General features: G+C 39.1%; 2 protein-coding genes across 5 annotated transcripts in view; one reads left to right on the top strand and one right to left on the bottom strand.

Annotated features, from left to right (window-relative positions):
* The window catches only part of MTBP (MDM2 binding protein), a 128,875-nt gene that overhangs the window by 89,343 nt on the left and 18,977 nt on the right, over window positions 1–20,555 (top strand). The window lies entirely within an intron of this gene.
* SNTB1 (syntrophin beta 1) overlaps window positions 68–20,555 on the bottom strand; it is a 223,003-nt gene continuing 202,515 nt past the window's right edge. The window contains exons 6-8 of one of the 4 annotated variants that reach the window (XM_022555596.3): window positions 11,659–11,855; window positions 4,642–4,832; window positions 68–1,722 (exon numbers count right to left, since the gene is read on the bottom strand). In XM_022555596.3, coding sequence (XP_022411304.1) covers window positions 1,630–1,722; window positions 4,642–4,832; window positions 11,659–11,855 — 481 coding nt within the window. In that variant the 3' untranslated portion in view covers window positions 68–1,629. The other 3 variants (XM_030764074.2, XM_030764072.2, XM_030764073.2) reach the window with 3 other exon arrangements.

The raw sequence follows: 20,555 nt of genomic DNA, 5'->3' as shown, positions 1-20,555 counted from the left end.
CCCGTATCCCCTGCATCAGCAGGCGGACTCTCAACCGCTGCGCCACCAGGGAAAACCTGAACAAACATTTTTGATAACCAATCCCTTTAATTGCCCCCCGACAAAACACCAGTCAATCAATGCCCCTTGGAACTTGTATTACATGTTACTTGTATTACTTTGGGGAAACACTGATCGAAAATAAAATGCTGATCTAAAGTAAAACTCAAGAAACACATGTATCTGAGTGAACAAAATCACATTCTTTTAAAAGTTTTACTTTTTAAAGCTCTTTGCACAGGTATTTGCTAAAATACGGTTCTGAAAAATAACACACAAACCTAACCTGAAACATTTGTCTATGTAAAACCATAGGGGAGAGAACGGTTACAAATACAGAAATTCTAGAGCTAATTTTCAAGATTTGAGAAAAGTGACTTTAAAATCAAATAATAGGTGTGTTTTCAGTGGATTTGTTTTGAAAGATAAAAGCAAAAGTGTTAAATCAGTAATATGCTATACGATGTCTGAAAATATTCTTGTAGAAAAATATCAGGTCATTATATTATTTCCCTGGAATTCCAAAAGAGCTGTTGATGGGTTTGATGGGTTTGATTATAACATTGGCTCTCTATGTAAAACCCAGCATTAAGCAGAATCATATAAGGCTGCTCTATTACTTGCTTGAAAATGCATGCATACAAGCACAGGCAGAAACAAGGGCCAATAAATTGCTGAGTACTTCTACTGAAAACCACAAAATGGGGAAAATTAGTTAACCCCGCATGAATTATATATATATATATATATCCATTGACAATCTTTTAAAAAAATCCATAATTTGCTTTTATAAATAAAGCTATAAGTCATGGCTCTAAGATAGCAGACTTTGGGTATGAGTGTAGTCCCAGAATTAATCATCTTTCACGCACACCACTCTTCAGCAAAGCTTTGCAATTTAAGCAGTCTACTTTGGCTCAGAATCCACCAGCTTACAGATCAGTATCTGATGCTTTATTTAATTCCCACTCATCGTATGCTAATAAGAACACTTCAGAATCATTCTACATCATTGAAAGATAATTCATTAAGAAAAAGTAACAGCTGTTTCACACTTAAATAAAAGGTGGGTTTCCATTTGAAGTACTTTTCTTTCCTTACCAGCGAAAGTCAACTCAATTAGAAATAGAAAATAAAGCACAATAAAACAAGGGGTCCTTATTACTGGGGTGGGGAGGGGAGAGGTGAAAAATGTCCATTTCTCATCTATACAGCCCTTGCTTACCTGGGTGAACCAGTTGCCTAGAAACTGGTATGATTAAGATCTGCACATGCTGTTCTAATGTTCATGTCCTTGATTGTCATTATTTAAAAGCTATGCTGTGTATTTCCAATCAGCCTCACCTCTTTACCCTTTTACTGTTCTAAAAAAACAGTTTCATTCTGATAGTCCTTGTGGAATTTTTCTGAAGGTACCCTTTATAGTTGCTGAAATTGACAGGGGAGTCTGGGACTGTTACACAGGACTCTTGGGATCTAAAGCTGACAGTGGCATGCTACATCTGGTGCATCACTGCAAATGGTGTCTGATATGACACTTTTCGGTGGCATCGCAGCCCTCCTTTTCTCAAAGGCAATTCGTTCCTCTCTTCAGGCCACCAACCCCAGCCTTGTAATCTTAGCTGACAGGAAGGAATGAATGATGAAAACAATCGGCTTGGGGCAGGAATGAAGGTCCAGTTGCTGAAATTCAAAAAGAAGAGAATATGAAAGATTTTAAACTAATGCTTGATACAAAATAGTGACTTACACGTCAAACAGATCTATGCACTTCCTGCTTTTAAGTGTTAACTGGAGCAATTGTGTTTTTAAATCCTTGCCCCCCAGTGAGATAAAAAAATAACTCTTTGAACTTATTCCTTACATCTCGTATATCTTTTTTTCCAAAATAAGTAAGTTCTGTGAAATTTATACATACCCATAGCATAAATATCAGTGTTGCCCTTCTTGACTGTCTAAACCATTTATTTTTGGTATCACGATAGTGATATTATTTATGTCGGATTAGGTACAGTATGAAGCAGTGCTAAATTTCACATCATAGGTTTCAGTCCTGGTTCTAATACTTTTTAGATGTGTACATAATCTTGGACAAGTCACTGAAAATTTTTCCCAGGCCTATCTAACTCACAGCGGGTAGAGTATTAAAGTGAGATACTGTATGTGAAAATTCCTTATAAACCATCAAATGCAGAACCCAGGTTTTGAAGCAGCTGTGTCCTCACTGTCCTATACTCATAGATTGTTGTAATCACGTACATCACTTGTCTGTTAAGACCCCCTCTAAAGTTTTATCTTTCTCCGTGTGTTCCTACTGGGCTGGCACGCGGTCAGAGCCTAATAGGCTGAATTTTTATCACCTGACCTAATTCAGGAGCATTGAGTGTGTTGCTCCCAATTCTCATCCACTGTCCCCAGTTCTGTTCTGATGATGACACTGTTGGGGAATAACAACCTGATCATAAAATAACATCCAGCAAAGTTAACTGGTATTTAGCATGAACCAGGTGCTGTGTTAAATACTTTCTATATACTATCTTATTTAATTTTCACAAAATCACTATGAGGTAGCTATCGTTACTATCTCTATGTTTTATAAGGGAAACTAAGATTTGGAGAAGTTATAAAACTTTCTGAGATCATAGATCTTGCAGTAAAGAGAAAGCATGGACTCAAACGCAGGTCTGTCTGATGCCAGAGTCTGGGCTTAATCACCATATTCTATTTCACTAACACAGAATGCAACTTTTAGAAGTAACCTTAAAGATTATCTACTTCAGTCACTGTATTTTATGGATAAAGACTCAGATCCAAAGAAATAAAAGGACTTGCGCAAGACAATTGGTGAGTTAGTTCCACACTCAGAAAGAGAGCAAGGGTCTCCTGACCCTCCATTTATTGCATTTTGTACAGCTCACCTCTGTTCCTTTCCTCCTCCCTGGCACCTGCCTCTGGGGGTTGCATAGCTAGACCCTGGGGGAGCTGTGTCTGAACTTGAGCTTATCAGCCTAATATATTGGCAGCAAAAAAATCAGTCCTTTCTAAGTCTTTCAAGTCAGGTTGTAATTACAGGCAGAAAGGCTGAAATTTAGACATAAGTGATTTTTTTCCTCATGGGCAAAAATAGCCTTGAATTTTCAAGCAATGGATAAAACAGGAGACTGCTTCTTGTTCTTTTCCCTGCTGCTAGGGAGCAGTCACCCTTAGGAAAAAGTGCACATCTGGGTGATGGATAGAGCAGCAACTGAACCAGAAGAATTCTCGGCAAAATGGACTTTCCAACAATTTCTTCTTTCCAAACTGGTGCCTTCAGGCTGCATTTACTGATTGAACACACAAATAAACAACAAAATTCTATAAAATTCTGCAGATCCATTTTAAAGGTTAGAAAAATGACTGGCTGGAAATTGTTCTCAGAAAGTGAGTTCAGATCACCTGTCAGCCACAGGGCACTGACTTTGTCATGACTCCTGTGACACCCATAGGAAGAAACCTGGTACTGCACTGGGGCTAGTAGTATTGCATGATCTAGGACAGTGGTGCTGAAACTTTGAGATTTCAGGCTCCTATGCTCTTTCAAGTGTGGCCCTGGCCCTTTCCTTCAGAGAGACGGGAGTAGGGAGAGGGAGAATTGTGCAAGGCTAGTAGCTGAGTTAAAATGACTAGATCTTTAAAATTGAGGTTTATCTCTGCATTTTATATATCCCCTGTCCCCGTTATCAAGTGTGAGTCAACAGATATTTGTTGACTAGGAAGCACCTAGACAGAGACTAGTTGTTCCAAATCAAGGTCCTGTTTGAACTTCTACATTCCACAGCTTAAATGAGATGCTATGTCTTCTTGAGAACTATACTTGCTAGAAAGTAGAGGAGTGTGTCACTTTCACCCTTCAGTGGAACTAGAGTAACATATTTTTTCACTATGGTAGGCGGTAACGATCACAGGAAATCATGATTTTAAATACATGGGCAATTTGCAATGATATGAGAAGTATAAATGTTATGTTAACTGACAAACTTGCTGAGCTTGTTGGACACTTTTTGATATGAGCTCAAAACTTCTGGGTCCTTGTCTGGCCCTCTCTCCATTCAGGTAGAGTTGACCACGTTTTGCTGGGTTTCCTCACTGCCCCCTCCACTCTGCCCCTTCCCACCCCCTCCCCGTCTGTACTCTTCATACTCTCTGCTCCTTTGAGACCCCCCAGGTTGCCAGGACTGGTGTTTTACATCCCTGCATCCCTGACACCTGGCACAATGCCCAGGTTAGATCAGATGCTTGATACTTTTAAACAATGAATGGTATATCTTAAAGCTGGTGGGACCCTCTTTGAAAAGAATTTAATGCTGACTTTGTAAAGGATCCTTTCCTTGATTCAAATATTTCTGTAATATTCCCATGGAAAATGAGACCAAAGTAAAGAACTGTGAAAAAATTGGATCCCCTCACTGTTTTTAAAGGTTCAATTAAGACATGAACCTATAAGTACTTTGTAAATAGTCAAGTGCTAAATAAATACAGGCAGCGTTATGTTTGCAGGCCATAATGGGTGTACTGCAAGACAAAATATACGAAACCACACTGTCTAAAGAAAAGTGCACTTACAAGCTCTCCATCTTTGCCTCCAAAATCTAAATACAGCATCCTGATTCCATCATCTGAAGACATTTTCAGCTTTTCATAAGGAGCCTGTATGATTGTCTTGGGAAAGACACCCTCCTGTGGTTCAGTGGTAATAGAAAATCCATTCTCATAATGTATGGTCAACCGGCACTCCTGGTTTTTATAGGTGCAAGCTGAGAGAGATAGATGGAGACAGAAGTATGAACAATGGAAGTCCATCCATTTTCCCAGGCACTTAAGCTTCTAGTCTCCCCAAACCCAGGGCCCAGCCACCAACCTCTTTCTAAAGTTAAACATTAATAATCATGCATGAAAATATTCTCCTTAGATTGATTGTGATATTGTAATTTAACTTGCCCTGTAAAACTAAGGGAAATAAACTGAAAGAAATTCCTTTTGCTGGATTTTGTCTGGGCTCTAGCCCTTATATGACCATCTGACAACATGTATGTAGGCAGACGGGTGTTCCAATGGCCTTGTATCAAGCTGGAAAAAACTGACATTTGATTTAGAGTAAGCTACCTCTGATCATCGTCAACACACACACAATCAATCAATCGATCAATCAATGCCATGTCTACCACCTGGTGAAAGAAGCAAGCAATCCCCCAGTGACATTAACCAAGGTAACAAAAACACATGTAAGAAGTCAGGAGTGAGTAGTGAAAAAATAACCTGATTTTTAATTTTAAAAAAGTTGAAAAAAGCTCATTTTATAAACAGAAAGAACTGCTTTTTGAGTTTCCCTGATGGTCTGATCATCTTGGATCCCGGAAAAGCTGCTGCTGTAGATCGATGTCAGGTGTGGCACCTTCGGTGAAGGATGCTGTTTCCTCCCTCTGTCCAGTGTGGTATTCAGGAACCTCAGCTGGTGTCCACAAGGTGCCCTCTGATCCAACGGAACAAAAGTAAAACCTTCTGATCAGGTTAGGTGCCAGCATTTATCTGTGGTCCACCTTGCGTTTAGGAAAAGAGACCAGTGCTCTCAGATTATGAGCTGGACAGGGGGACTGCCACCTGATTCCAAGTTCCCATTAGGAAGACTTGTGAGTGTTTAAAACCCTTAATCAAAAAGTTCTGGAGGGAATTCCCTGGTGGTCCAGTGGTTAGGACTTGGCACTTTCACTGCCGGCCCCCGGTTCAATCCCTGGTCGGGGAAGTAAGATCTCGCAAGCTGCTCGGCCAAAAAAAAAAAAGCAAAAGTATCAGATTGGATTTTTTTGCCTCACAAAACACCACATTTAACCGGCCCTGGCAAGTCAATTGGCTCTGGCCTTCATATACATCTGAAAGCTCTTTGGGGATAGGAGGACATAGGCAGTATTGATTACTCTCGACCAACTTTAGCTCAGCTCAGCTTTATATACCAAACTGAATTTCACCTCAGCACACTTTAGAAGCAGGACCTTAGCTTAATATTATAGGTGATAAAAGCAAAGCTCAGAGAGGTGAACATGTCACAACCCAGTGGTTTAGATTTCAAAATTCAAGTTCTTTCCTTCCAGTCTGTCTTGTACAGCCTTCTCACACTCTGGTGCTCAGGACACAGAGGCATGTGGGGAGGGATCTTGGCAAAGAGGCTCTCAGACTAATAACTGGGGTGGGAGGAGCCCCTCAGAGTTTGGGGGAAGGAACAGAGTGTCTATCTTCCCACAGAATGAGGTGGCTTTTAATTGGTTAAAACATATACCCCTTCCTTCGACGACTAACCGCAGCCATCTTTCAACTTGTAACAAAGGGTTGGTATTTTCCAAAGGTGCATTCTCTAATGAGTCCTGGGAACAGCCCCTTGGCAAGTCTTAAGTTATCCTCTCAGAAGGGCCCTAGACCCCTGCCACCCGTCCAGTTCAAGGATGACCAAAACATAACACAGACACGGCACAGATGTAGTTATGACTTCCCATCTCGAATCCTCGTTTTTGAAAGTTTTCACTTCTAACATATGCAGAATATGTGGGTGCCTGAGCTCTAAACATGTTTTTTCCCCCTTCCTCTATGTTTGAATTTGAAAGCTGTGCCACTGGATGGTTTGAATTAATTGACTCTGGTTACTTTTAATTTTAATTGACCTAAAGTGGTATTCGTGGCCTTTATATATAATGTAATCAGTATCTGAAGACGTTCTTAATCTACACAGGATAAACTGAACCCATTATCAAGTTAATTGAAGCTCTGATTAAAACATAAGCCCCTCCCCCCAACTCTCTGCAGGCATCTTTCCATTTGAAACTGGGCTGCACCTTTGGCCATTTCCATAATTTCTTCTCTCCCACCACCCAGCTGGCTCAGTCCACACAATTCTTTGTTATTCTCCTTTGGCTAGTCTATTAACAGCCTCATTGTTTTCCTGTCAAAGTAGAGTTCAGCTTACTGAGAGAAGGATTTTATGAAATTTGTGGAATGTAAACTAAACCAAACCCCTTTGGCCATCTTCATTCTTTTCTAGAACACCCCAGAAGTTGTTGCAAGGAGTCTGGACTTCTCTGCAATTACACGTATAACTTCATTAGATTTAGTTTTCAGGTGACTTGAGCCTTTTCCAACTCTCAGGTTTGAAACTCTAGTTTTTTGTGCCATACAGAGTGGCTTAAAAAATAAAAACTTCAGTGACACTCCGAGAGACATTTTCAACAATGTTGGAAAATACTGGGGGGTACTAACTAGTTTCAGGATAATTTTTTAAAAGACAGTGATTATCTCAGAGATGCTGCAGCAGAAATTCTACAAAACATCTGGTTTTTCATGTTTGCACCAGTAAAGGAAATGTGGAGAAACCCTACTACACGTTGACGTGGGTCCCATCTTTTAGAATCCTCCTGGGTGCTGGAGGAAGTTGCACCCTAGTGCAGTACTGCACACCGAGTGGTCCACGGACCAGCAGCACCAGCACTGCCTGGTATCGTACTAGATGCAAACTCTCAGGCCCTGCCCCAGAACTGCTGCGTCACAATCTCTAGGGATAGGCATCAGCGATCGGAGGCTTCTGAGGGTACAACTAAAAAACTTTGTTTTTGTTGTTCTTGTTTTCAGTGTGACTGAAGTTTGGAAACGCTGTACCTAAGAGGTCTTTTTTTTTTTTTTTTTTAGGCCAACTTAATTTATTTTAACCTAAAGTAAACACAAAATGTCTTGTTTTTATATGGCATCCCTCCCTGGATGAAACACCTAATTCAGGAACCTCAAGAGACAGATATTCGTTTAGGATAGAGGAATAGTTCTGCTTCAGAGCAGAGATGGAGAAAGGATTTATATTCCACTTAATTAATTCTTTTTAAAAGAATTTTTTTAAGAATTTTTTTTATTGTGGTAAAAGTTACATAATATAAAACATACTATTTTAACCATATTTAACCACATACTATTTTAACCATATTTAACTATTTAACCAGTTCAGTGGCACTAAGCACATTCACATTGTTGTGCAATTCTCACCATCATCCGTCTCCCAAATTTTTCACCTTCCTAAATGGAAACTCTGTCCCCTTTAAACACTAACTCCCCATTCCCCCTCCCCTGCCCACCTCCCAGCCCCTGGCATCTACCAATGTACTTTCTGACTCTATGAATTTGGCTATTCTACATACCTCGTGTAAGTGGAGTCAAACAGTATTTGTCTGCATCTAATGTATATTGGAGTGCATTTTTAAGGTTAACTTAATATATGTCCTTCAAACAGATTTTACCGTCTTTCTCCCCGCCCCGTGCTATACAGTAGGCCCTCACCAGCCGTCTACTTCATACACACTAGTGTACATACGTCAATCGCAATCTCCCAATCCATCCCACCCCCGAACTTGGTGTCCATACGTTTGTCCTCTATGTCTGTGTCTCTATTTCTGCTTTGCAAATAGGTTCATCTGAACCATTATTCTAAATTCCACATACATGCATTAATATACGATATTTGTTTTTCTCTTTCTGACTTACTTCACTCTGTATGACAGCTTCTAGGTCCATCCATGTCTCTGTAAATGGCACAATTTCGTTCCCTTTTATGGCTGAGTAATAGTCCACTGTATACATGTGTCAAAACTTCTTTATCCATACCTCTGTTGATGGACATTTAGGTTGCGTCTATGTCCTGGCTATTGTAAATAGTGCGGCTATGAACATTGGGGTGCATATATCTTTTGGAATTACAATTTTCTCAGGGTATATGCCCAGGAATGGGATTGCTGGGTCATATGGTAGTTCTATTTTTAGTTTTTTAAGGAACCTCCATACTATTCTCCACAGTGGCTCCTTCAATTTACATTCCCACCAACAGTGCAAGAGGGTTCCCTTTTCTCCACACCCTCTCCAGCATTTACTGCTTGTAGATTTTTCGATGATGGCCATTCTGACTGGTGTGAGGTGATAACTCATTGTAGTTTTGATTTGCATTTCTCTAATAATTAGTGATGTTGAGCATCTTTTCATGTGCCTCTTGGCCATCTGTATGTCTTATTTGGAGAAAAGTCTATTTAGGTCTGCCACCCATTGTTTGATTGGGTTCTTTGTTTTTTTGGTATTGAGCTGCATATTGGAGATTAATCCCTTGTTAGTTGCTTCATTTGCAAATATTTTCTCCCATTCTGAGGGTTGTCATCTTGTCTTGCTTATGGTTTCCTTTGCTGTGCAAAAGCTTTTAAGTTTAATTAGGTCTCATTTGTTTGTTTTTGTTTTTACTTTCATTACTCTATGAGGTGGGTCAAAAAAGATCTTGCTGCGATTTATGTCAAAGAGTGTTCTGCCTATGTTTTCCTCTAAGAGTTTTATAGTGTCTGGCCTTACATTTAGGTCTTTAATCCATTTTAAGTTCATTTTTGTGTATGGTGTTAGGGAGTGTTCTAATTTCATTCTTTTACATGTAGCTGTCCAGTTGTCCCAGCACCACTTATTGAAGAGGCTCTCTTTTCTCCATTGTATATTCTTGTCTTCTTTATCAAAGGAAAGGTGACCATATGCATGTGGGTTTATCTCTGGGCATTCTATCCTGTACCATTGATCTATATTTCTGGTTTTGTCCCAGTACCATATTGTCTTGATTACTGTAGCTTTGTAGTGGAGTCTGAAGTCAGGGAGCCTGATTCCTACAGCTCCGTTTTTCTTTCTCAAGATTGCTTTGGCTATTCGGGGTCTTTTGTGTTTCCATACAGACTGTGAAATTTTTTGTTCTAGTTCTGTGAAAAATGCCATTGGTAGTTTGATAGGGATTGCATTGAATCTGTAGATTGCTTTGGGTAGTATAGTCATTTTCACAATGTTGATTCTCCAGTCCAAGAACATGGTATATCTCTCCATGTATTTGTATCATCTTTAATTTGTTTCATCAGTGTCTTATAGTTTTCTGCAAACAGATCTTTTGTCTCCTTAGGTAGATTTATTCCTTGGTATTTTATTCTTTTTGTTGCAATGGTAAATGGGAATGTTTCCTTAATTTCTCTTTCTGATCTTTCTTTGCTAGTGTATAGGAATGCAAGAGATTTCTGCGCATTAATCTTGCATCCTGCAACTTTACCAAATTCATTGATCAGCTCTAGTAGTTTTCTGGTGGCATCTTTAGGATTCTCTATGTATAGTATCATGTCATCTGCAAACAGTGACAGTTTTACTTCTTCTTTTCCAATTTGTATTCCTTTTATTTCTTTTTCTTCTCTGATTGCTGTGGCTAAAACTTCCAAAACTATGTTGAATAAGAGTGGTGAGAGTGGCCATCCTTGTCTTTTCCTGATCTTAGTGGAAATGGTTTCAGTTTTTCACCATTGAGAATGATGTTTGCTATGGGTTTGTCGTATATGGCCTTTGAGGCCATATGTTGAGGTAAGTTCTCCCTATGCCCACTTTCTGGAGAGTTTTTATCATCAATGGGTGTTGAATTTTGTCAGAAGTTTTTCTCCATCTATTGAGATGATCATATGGTTTTTATTCTTCATTTTGTTAATATGGTGTATTGCATTGATTGATTTGTGTATATTGAAGAATCCTTGCGTCTCTGGGATAAATCCCATTTGATCATGGTGTATGATCCTTTTAATGTGTTGCTGGATTCTGTTTGCTAGTATTTTGTTGAGGATATTTGTGTCTATGTTCAACAGTGATATTGGTGTGTAGTTTTCTTTTATTGTAGTATCTTTGTCTGGTTTTGGTATCAGGGTGATGGTGGCCTTGTAGAATGAGCTTGGGAGTGTTCAATTTGAGAAGGATAGGTGTTAGCTCTTCTCTAAATGTTTGAAAGAATTTGCCTGTGAAGTTATCTGGTCCTGGACTTTTGTTTGTTGGAAGATTTTTAATCACAGTTTCAATTTCATTACTTGTGACTGGTCTGTTCATATTTTCTATTTCTTCTTGGTTCAGTCCTGGAAGTTGTACCTTTCTAAGAATTTGTCCATTTCTTCCAGGTTCTCCATTTTATTAGCATATAGTTGTTTGTAGTAGTGTCTTATGATCCTTTGTATTTCTGCGGTGTCAGTTGTAATTTCTCCTTTTTCATTTCTAACTTTATCGATTTGAGTCCTCTCCCTTTTTTTCTTGATGAGTCTGGCTAAAGGTTGATCAATTTTGTTTATCTTTTCAAAGAACCAGCTTTTAATTTCATTGATCTTTGGTATTGTTTTTTTGGTTTCTATTTCATTTATTTCATAACCTTAGAGGCCTTGTGGGAAATCCTGTTCATCCAGAGCAGATACCATCAGGCTTTCTACCATGATGGAAATGTTCTAGATTTGCACTGTTTACCATGGTAGAAATGACATCTGACTATCTAAGTTACCCACTTTTCCTGAATGACGATGAGATAAGGCTTTTCACAATCAGACCCCTAGGTTTCATTTTAGTAGGGCATTCAGTGCCTTAATTTAGAAGAATTTTAAATTTACCTCTGGAATTTAAGTTTATCTCTGGAATTTTAAGTACCCCAAATGGCCAGTAATGGAAACAATTTTGAGGCTGTGGTGGAGTAGACGGTGCATTCTTTCCATAAGGATGTGACATCACAAAACCAAAGCCAACAATGCTCACCTGTGGTGACTTCAATAGTGAGTTCAGCTGAGTTATGGCACCCCTGTACTATGCTCCTTGTCCAATGTGAGAGGTCCCTGCTCATCTCAGCCCTGAAGAGATGCGTTTCAATACCCTGCCTGGTACCAGTTCGTGTTGCAAAGGACAGATCTACACCAGCCTGGGGTGATCCTTTCCCTGGACCTGAATGGACCAGCCTGTTGAGAAAAACAGAGAGAGAGAAATTATCAAAATGGAAACTACTGTATTCACCTGATACACCTGTGAAAAGCCCCAAATTGGTGATCTGCTCTCAATTTTCTGATCCGGAACCAAAAGGTCCACTATACCCTAATGTTCACCATGGTTTTCTGACATCTCCTCACCCAGTGCCTGGCCAATGGTAGAGTGAGATTAGCATAGTGGCCAAGAACTGTGCATCCGGTTGACTATGCAGAGGAATTGAATATTGTGACTTTAACTTTATTTAGACAAATTCAGCTATACTCACTCAACCAGAAAGGAAGATAATTAAGTAAATGATTGAGAGAACAATTTAAATAATGTGGAAAATCCCATCTCCCCCATTCCATTCCTGGGCATATGTATGACCCAGTGAGAGCATGAGACAAGAAAGGAAATCTATTGTTTCCTGGGTTAGACTTAGTTACCCCCTGTGTTTCTTGTACTTTGGATCATCTGGCTGCACTTCTGCATGCATTTCTCATGCTCACAGCCTCCAAATGCAAGCAGACAACCAGGGGACTCAGCTGAAGAAGTAGCAATCTGTGTATCGGTGTTAAAGCTTGAAAAAGAACAGTAATGCTGGACTTCTTGAGACATGGAGGAGAACTGCATTTTATGGGAGATTAAAGGGATTTTCAAGAGTGATTTTTTTTAACATCTTTATTGGACTACAATTGCTTTACAATGGTGTGTTAGTTTCTGCTGTAAAAAAAAGTGAATCAGCTATACGTATACATATATCCCCATATCCCCTGCCTCTTGGGTCTCCCTCCCACCCTCCCTATCCCACTCCTCTAGGTGGTCACAAAGCACCGAGCTGATCTCCCTGTGCCATGCGGCTGCTTCCCACTACCTACATATTTTACATTTGGTAGTGTATATATGTCCATGCCACTCCCTCACTTCATCCCAGCTTACCCTTTCCTCTCCCCGTGTCCTCAACTCCATTCCCTACATCTGCACCTTTATTCCTGTCCTGTGCCTAGGTCCTTCAGAACCTTTTTTTTTAAAATTCCATATGTATGTGTTCGCATATGGTATTTGTCTTTCTCCTTCTGACTTACTTCACTCTGTATGACACACTCTAGGTCCATCCACCTCACTATAAATGACTAAATTTCATTCCTTTTTATGGCTGAGTAATATTCCATTCTATATATGTGCCACATCTTCTTTATCCATTCATCTGTCGATGGACACTTAGGTTGCTTCCATGTTTTGGCTATTGTAAATAGTGCTGCAATGAACATTGTGATTTATATCTTTTTGAATTATGGTTTTCTCTGGGTATATGCCCAGTAGTGGGACTGCTAAGTCATATGGTAGTTCTATTTTTAGTTTTTTAAGGAACCTCCATACTGTTCTCCATAGTGGCTGTATCAATTTACATTCCCACCAAAAGTTCAAGAGGGTTCCCTTTTCTTCACACTCTCTCCAGCATTTATTGTTTGTAGACTTTTTGATGATGGCCATTCTGACTGGTGTGAGGTGATGCCTCATTGTAGTTTTGATTTTCATTTCTCTAATAATTATTGATGTTGAGCATCCTTTCATGTGTTTGTTGGAAATCTGTATATCTTCTTTGGAGAAATGTCTATTTAGGTCCTCTGCCCATTTTTGGATTGGGTTGTTTGGGTTTTCTGATATTGAGCTGCATGAGCTGCTTGTATATTTTGGACATTAATCCTTTGTCAGTGGCTTTGTTTGCAAATATTTTCTCCCATTCTGAGGGTTGTCTTTTCGTCTTGTTTATGGTTTCCTTCGCTGTGCAAAAGCTTTTAAGTTTCATCAGGTCCCATTTGTTTATTTTTGTTTTTATTTCTATTTCTCTAAGAGGTGGGTCAAAAAGGATCTTGCTGTGATTTATGTCATAGAGTGTTCTGCCTATGTTTTCCTCTAAGAGTTTTATAGTGTCTGGACTTAAATTTGTCTTTAATCCATTTCAAGTTTATTTTTGTGTATGGTGTTAGGGAGTATTCTAATTTCATTATTTTACATGTAGCTGTCCAGTTGTCCCAGCACCACTTATTGAAGAGGCTCTCTTTTCTCCATTGTATATTCTTGCCTTCTTTATCAAAGGAAAGGTGACCATATGCCTGTGGATTTATCTCTGGGCTTTCTATCCTGTTCCATTGATATTTCTGTTGTTGTGCCAGTACCATACTGTCTTGATTACTGTAGCTTTGTAGTGGAGTCTGAAGTCAGGGAGCCTGATTCCTACAGCTTCGTTTTTCTTTCTCAAGATTGCTTTGGCTATTCGGGGTCTTTTGTGTTTCCCTACAGATTGTGAAATTTTTTGTTCTAGTTCTGTGAAAAAGGCCATTGGTAGTTTGATAGGGATTGCATTGAATCTGTAGATTCCTTTGGGTAGTATAGTCGTTTTCACAGTGTTGATTCTCCAGTCCAAGAACATGGTATATCTCTCCATGTATTTGTATCATCTTTAATTTGTTTCATCAGTGTCTTATAGTTTTCTGCATACAGGTCTTTTGTCTTCTTAGGTAGATTTATTCCTTGGTATTTTATTCTTTATGTTGCAGTGGTGAATGGGAATGTTTCTTTAATTTCTCTTTCAGATTTTTCATCATTAGTGTATAGGAGTGCAAAAGATTTCTGTGCATTAATTTTGTATCCTGCTACTTTACCAAATTCATTGATTAGCTCTAGTAGTTTTCTGGTAGCATCTTTAGGATTCTCTATGTATAGTATCATGTCATCTGCAAACAGTAACAGCTTTACTTCTTCTTTCCCGATTTTTATTCCTTTTCTTTCTTTTTCTTCTCTGACTGCTGTGGCTAAAACTTCCAAAACTATGTTGAATAATAGTGGTGAGAGTGGGCAACCTTGTCTTGTTCCTGATCTTAGTGGAAATAGTTTCAGTTTTTCACCACTGAGAACGATGTTGGCTGTGGGTTTTTCATATATGGCCTTTATTATGTTGAGGTAAGTTCCCTCTATGCCTACTTCCTAGAGGGTTTTTATCATAAATTGGTGTTGAATTTTGTCAAAAGCTTTTTCTGCATCCATTGAGATTATCATATGGGTTTTATCCTTCAATTTGTTAATATGGTGTATCACATTGATTGATTTGCATATATTGAAGAATCCTTGAATTCCTGGGATAAATCCCACATGATCATTGGTGTATGACCCTTTTAATGTGCTGTTGTATTCTGTTTGCTAGTATTTTGTTGAGGATTTTTGCATCTATGTTCATCAGTGATACTGGCCTGTAGTTTTCTTTTTTTGTGACATCTTTGTCTGTTTTTGGTATCAAGGTGATGGTGGCCTCGTAGGATGAGTTTGGGAGTGTTCCTCCCTCTGCTATATTTTGGAAGAGTTGAGAAGGATTGGTGTTGGCTTTTCTCTAAATGTTTGATAGAATTTGCCTGTGAAGCCATCTGGTCCTGTACTTTTGTGTGTTGGAAGATTTTTAATCACGGTTTCAACTTCAGTGTTTGTGATTGGTCTGTTTATATTTGCTATTTCTCCTGGTTCAGTCTTAGAAGGTTGTGCTTTTCTAAGAATTTGTCCATTTCTTCCAGGTTGTCCATTTTATTGGCATAGAGTTGCTTGTAGTAATCTCTCGTGACGCTTTGTATTTCTGCAGTGTCAGTTGTTACTTCTCCTTTTTCATTTCTAATTCTATTGATTTGAGTCTTCCTTTTTTTCTTGATGAGTCTGGCTAATGGTTTATCAATTTTGTTTATCTTCTCAAAGAACCAGCTTTTAGTTTTATTGATCTTTGCTACTGTTTCCTTCATTTCTTTTTCATTTATTTCTGATCTGATCTTTATGATTTCTTTCCTTCTGCTAACTTTGGGACTGTTTTGTTCTTTCTCTAATTGCTTTAGGTGTAAGGTTAGGTTGTTTATTTGAAATTTTTCTTGTTTCTTGAGGTAGGATTGTATTGCTATAAACTTCCCTCTTAGAACTGGTTTTGCTGCATCCCATAGGTTTTGGATCGTCACATTTTCATTGGCATTTGTCTCTAGGTGTTTTCTGATATCCTCTTTGATTTCTTTAGTGATATCTTGGTTATTTACTAACGTATTGTTTAGCCTCCATGTGTTTGCGTTTTTTATGTTTTTTTTCCCTGTAATTGATTTCTAATCTCATAGCATTGTGGTGAGAAAAGATGCTTGATATGATTTCAATTTTCTTAAATTTACTGAGGCTTGATTTGTGACCCAAGATGTGATCTATCCTGGAGAATGTTCCATGAGCACTTGAGAAGAAAGTGTGTTCTGCTGTTTTTGGATGGAATGTCCTATCAATATTAATTAAGTCCATCTTGTTTAATGTGTCATGTAAAGCTTGTGTTTCCTTATTTCTTTTCATTTTGGATGATATGTCCACTGGTTCAAGTGGGGTGTTAAAGTCTCCTACTATGATTGTGTTACTGTTGATTTCCCCTTTTATGGCTGTAGCATTTGCCATATGTACTAAGGTGCTCCTATGTTGAGTGCACAGATATTTGCAATTGTTGTATCTTCTTCTTGGATTGATCCCTTGATCATTACGTAGTGTCCTTCTTTTTCTCTTGTAATAGTCTTTACTTTAAAGTCTATTTTGTCTGATAAAAGAATTGCTAATCCAGCTTTCTTTTGATTTCCATTTGTATGGAATATCTTTTTCCATCCCCTCACTTTCAGTCTGTATGTGTCCCTAGGTCAGAAGTGGGTCTCTTGTAGACAGCATATATATAGGTCTTGTTTTAGTATCCATTCAGCCAGTCTATGTCTTTTCGCTGGAGCATTTAATCCATTTATATTTAAGGTAATTATCAATATGTATATTCCTATTACCATTTTCTTAATTGTTTTGGGTTTGTTATTGTAGGTCTTTTCCTTCTCTTGTGTTTCTTGCCTAGAGAAGTTCCTTTAGCATTTGTTGTAAAGCTGGTTTGGTGGTGCTGAATTCTCTTAGCTTTTGCTTGTCTGTAAAGGTTTTAATTTCTCCATCGAATCTGAATGAGATCCTTGCTGGGTAGAGTAATCTTGGTTGCAGGTTTTTCCCTTTCATCGCTTTAAATATGTCCTTCCACTCCCTCTGGCTTGCAGTTTCTGCTGAAAGATCAGCTGTTAACCTTATGGGGATCCCCTTGTATGTTATTTGTTGCTTTTCCCTTGCTGCTTTTAATATTTTTTCTTTGCATTTAATTTTTGATAGTTTGATTAATATGTGTCTTGGCGTGTTTCTCCTTGGATTTATCCTGTATGGGACTCTGCACTTCCTGGATTTGATTGTCTATTTTCTTTCCCATATTAGGGAAGTTTTCAACCATAGTCTCTTCAAATATTTTCTCAGTCCCTTTCTTTTTCTCTTCTTCTTCTGGGACCCCTATAATTCGAATGTTGGTGTGTTTAATGTTGTCCCAGAGTTCTCTGAGACTGTCCTCAATTCTTTTCATTCTTTTTTCTTTATTCTGCTCTGTGGTAGTTATTTCCACTATTTTATCTTCCCGGTCACTTATCCGTTCTTCTGCCTCAGTTATTCTGCTATTGATTACTTCTAGAGAATTTTTAATTTCATTTATTGTGTTGTTCATCATTGTTTGTTTTCTCTTTAGTTCTTTTAGGTCCTTGTTAAATATTTCTTCTATTTTCTCTATTTCCAAGATTTTGGATCAGCTTTACTGTCATTACTCTGAATTCTTTTTCATGTAGACTGCCTATTTCCTCTTAATTTGTTTGGTCTGGTGGGGTTTTACCTTGCTCCTTCATCTGCTGTGTGTTTCTCTGTCTTCTCATTTTGCTTAACTTAACTGTGTTTGGGGTCTCCTTTTCACAGGCTGCAGGTTCGTAGTTCACGTTGTTTTTGGTGTCTGCCCCCAGTGGGCAAGGTTGGTTCAGTGGGTTTTGTAGGCTTCCTGGTGGAAGGGACCAGTGCCTGTGTTTTGGTGAATGAGGCTGGATCTTGTCTTTCTGTTGGGCAGGACTGCGTCCGGTGGCGCGTTTTAGGTGTGTCTGTGAACGTGTTATGATTTTAGGCAGCCTCTCTGCTAATGTGTGGGGTTGTGTTCCTGTTTTGCTAGTTGTTTGGCATGGGCTGTCAGCACTGTAGCTTGCTGGTCATTGAGTCGAGCTGTGTCTTAGTGTTGAGACGGAGGTCTCTGGCAGAGCTCTCATCGATTGTTATTACAAGGGGCTGGGAGGTCTCTGGTGGACCAATGTCCTGAACTCGGCTCTCCCACCTTAGAAGCTCAGGCCTGACACCTGGCTGGAGCACCAAGACCCTGTGAGCCACACAGCTGGTTGGCAGGAGGAGTCTTTGTAAAAAGCAGATTCTGGGGAATTCCCTGGCAGTCCAGTGGTTAAGACTCTGTGCTTCCACTGCAGGGGGCTTGAGTTTGATCCCTGGTCGGGGAACTGTGGCAGGCACCCAACACTTGAGAGAGAGAAGGGTTTAAAGTTGGAAGAACTGGATGAAGTGGTGCCTCAGTCACTTGCTGGTTGTGGAACCCAGGCACAGCCCTAAAATCCGTGAGCCTGTTTTCTCACCTCCACTCAGCCTCAGGGCTGTTGCAACGTCGTCGTGGCTCTGCCTGTCACCCGGGTCTGATGCACCTCCAAGGGTGATTTTTACTGTACATGATTTCACACTGACTTTAGAACATACATTCACAGCATAAAATGTGACTCTCATGGTAAATATTTTCTAAAAGGGCAGAGGAAACATGAGGAATCAAAGGCTGTGAGTGCTGCCTTCTGAGCAGGCACTGGCTCCTACTTCTCACTTGCCCCCTGTAAACACTCAAATCTCTTATGTTCTCTCCTTCTCCTCCATACCCCAACCTCCTTGTGGGAGAGACTCTCATATCAATAATTTGCAGGAGAGAATGAGTATAATTTAGTAAATATTACTTCTCTCCAGGGTATTTGCATATTCAGCCTTATCTTTTAATACGGAAAGAAACACTTCAGTATTGGCTAGAGAAATTCCAGGTGTCCATTCACTTGGTGGATGAGAGTTATTAGGCAAAGGGCTTGTTACCTCTAGATTAAAAATTGTACAGAGGAAATCCAAAAGCTTATTTTCTCTTGCAAGCTTAAATATTGTAGACCAAAATTATCACTGAAATAAAACATACTGTAACTCACTGAATTTCTAGCGACAGGCTCGTATAACTCTGAGGAGCTTTCTTTTACTTACAGAGTTGAAACTCAGTGGGAGATGTGGTCTGCAATGCTGACTTGAAGCAAAAGGTTAATTGAAAAAGGTTTTTGGCTGTACAGTTCTTTGAAGATAGAGACATTACAAATGATAACAAATGTTGGCAAGAATGTGGAGAAAAGGGAACCCTTGTACATGTTGGTGGTTATGTAACTTGGTGCAGCCACTATGGAACACAGTATAGAGGTTCCTCAAAATATTATTAGCACTACCATATGATTCAGCAATGCCACTTCTGAGGAAATATCTGAAGGAAGCAAAATCAGCATCTGAAAGAGATACCTACACTCCCAAGTTCACTGTAGCATCATTCACAATAGCCAAGATATGGAAACAACCTAAGAGTCCATCGATGGATAAATGGATAAAGATGATGTGGTGCATATATACATAATGGAATATTATTCAGCCTTAAAAAAAGAAGGAAATCCTGCCATTTGCAACAACATGGATGAACCTGGAAGCATTATGCTAAGTGAAATAAGCCAGACAGAGAAAGAGAGATTCTGTATGACGTCACTTACACGTGAAATCTTTTTTTTTTAAAAAAAGGCGAACTTATAGAAGCAGAGTGTAGAATGATGATTGCTGAGGCTGGGGGAAATGGGGTGATGTTGGTCAAAGGGTATAAATTTTTAGTTGTAAGATGAATACGTTCAGAGGATCTAATGAGCAGCCTGGTGATATAGTTAATAATATTGTATTGTAGACTTGAAATCTGCTAATAATTAAGATTTGTGAAAAAAGAGGTAACTGTGAGATGATCAATGTATTAACTTGATTGGTAGCCAGTTCACAATATACATGGACATGAAAGCATTGCTTGTATACTTTTGTCAATTATACCCCAGTAAAAAGATAATGCAAGACAGAAGTTCCATGAATCTCATTGAGAGGAGAGTCCAGGACAGCATGAAGGAAAATGTCTGCTGACATGGGTGCCGCCACCCAGGGATTTAACATGTAGAGACTGGGTCGAGTTCGTCGGGAGGGAGGAGGGTGTTTTGTAATAAGAAGGGAACAAGAGTAACTGAGAAGCTTCTGGGAGGTTTCAAAATCTGGGTGAGAGTAGAGAAAATGGAAAGCACTTCTCAAAAGCCTAAGAATTTAAAGGGATTGAGGGTCAGATAAAACTTCATTAAGAAGTATGTACAGAAAGCACAAATTCCTATTGTGTTTTCTTAGTTGCTCAAAAGTGTTCTTCTCCTCAAAGGTGTTTACGTTTTAGTTGCTTCAAGAAATATATCTAGCTCTTCCTTTTTAAAATCTTAAAATCTGTGTCAGTTGGGCACAGGTGGCAGGCTGCATGGTAAACCGAAAAGGGACATAGGTTTGGGAGGCATAACAAACTGCATTAGAACCCTCTTCTATCATTAGTGAAATGTTCTAAGAGTCACCACCTCATAAAGTAGTGTTATAAAGATCCAATGAAATGATCTGTGTACCGTACTTGTACAGAACCTAGATATGGTTTGTAATCAATAAGTATTATTCCA

Source organism: Delphinapterus leucas, chromosome 17, assembly GCF_059928025.1.
Source record: "Delphinapterus leucas isolate spDelLeu-1000000601 "Yukka" chromosome 17, BTC_Dleu_Yukka2, whole genome shotgun sequence".
Lineage (NCBI taxonomy): Eukaryota > Metazoa > Chordata > Mammalia > Artiodactyla > Monodontidae > Delphinapterus > Delphinapterus leucas.
This window is presented reverse-complemented; position numbering and strand designations above follow the sequence as displayed.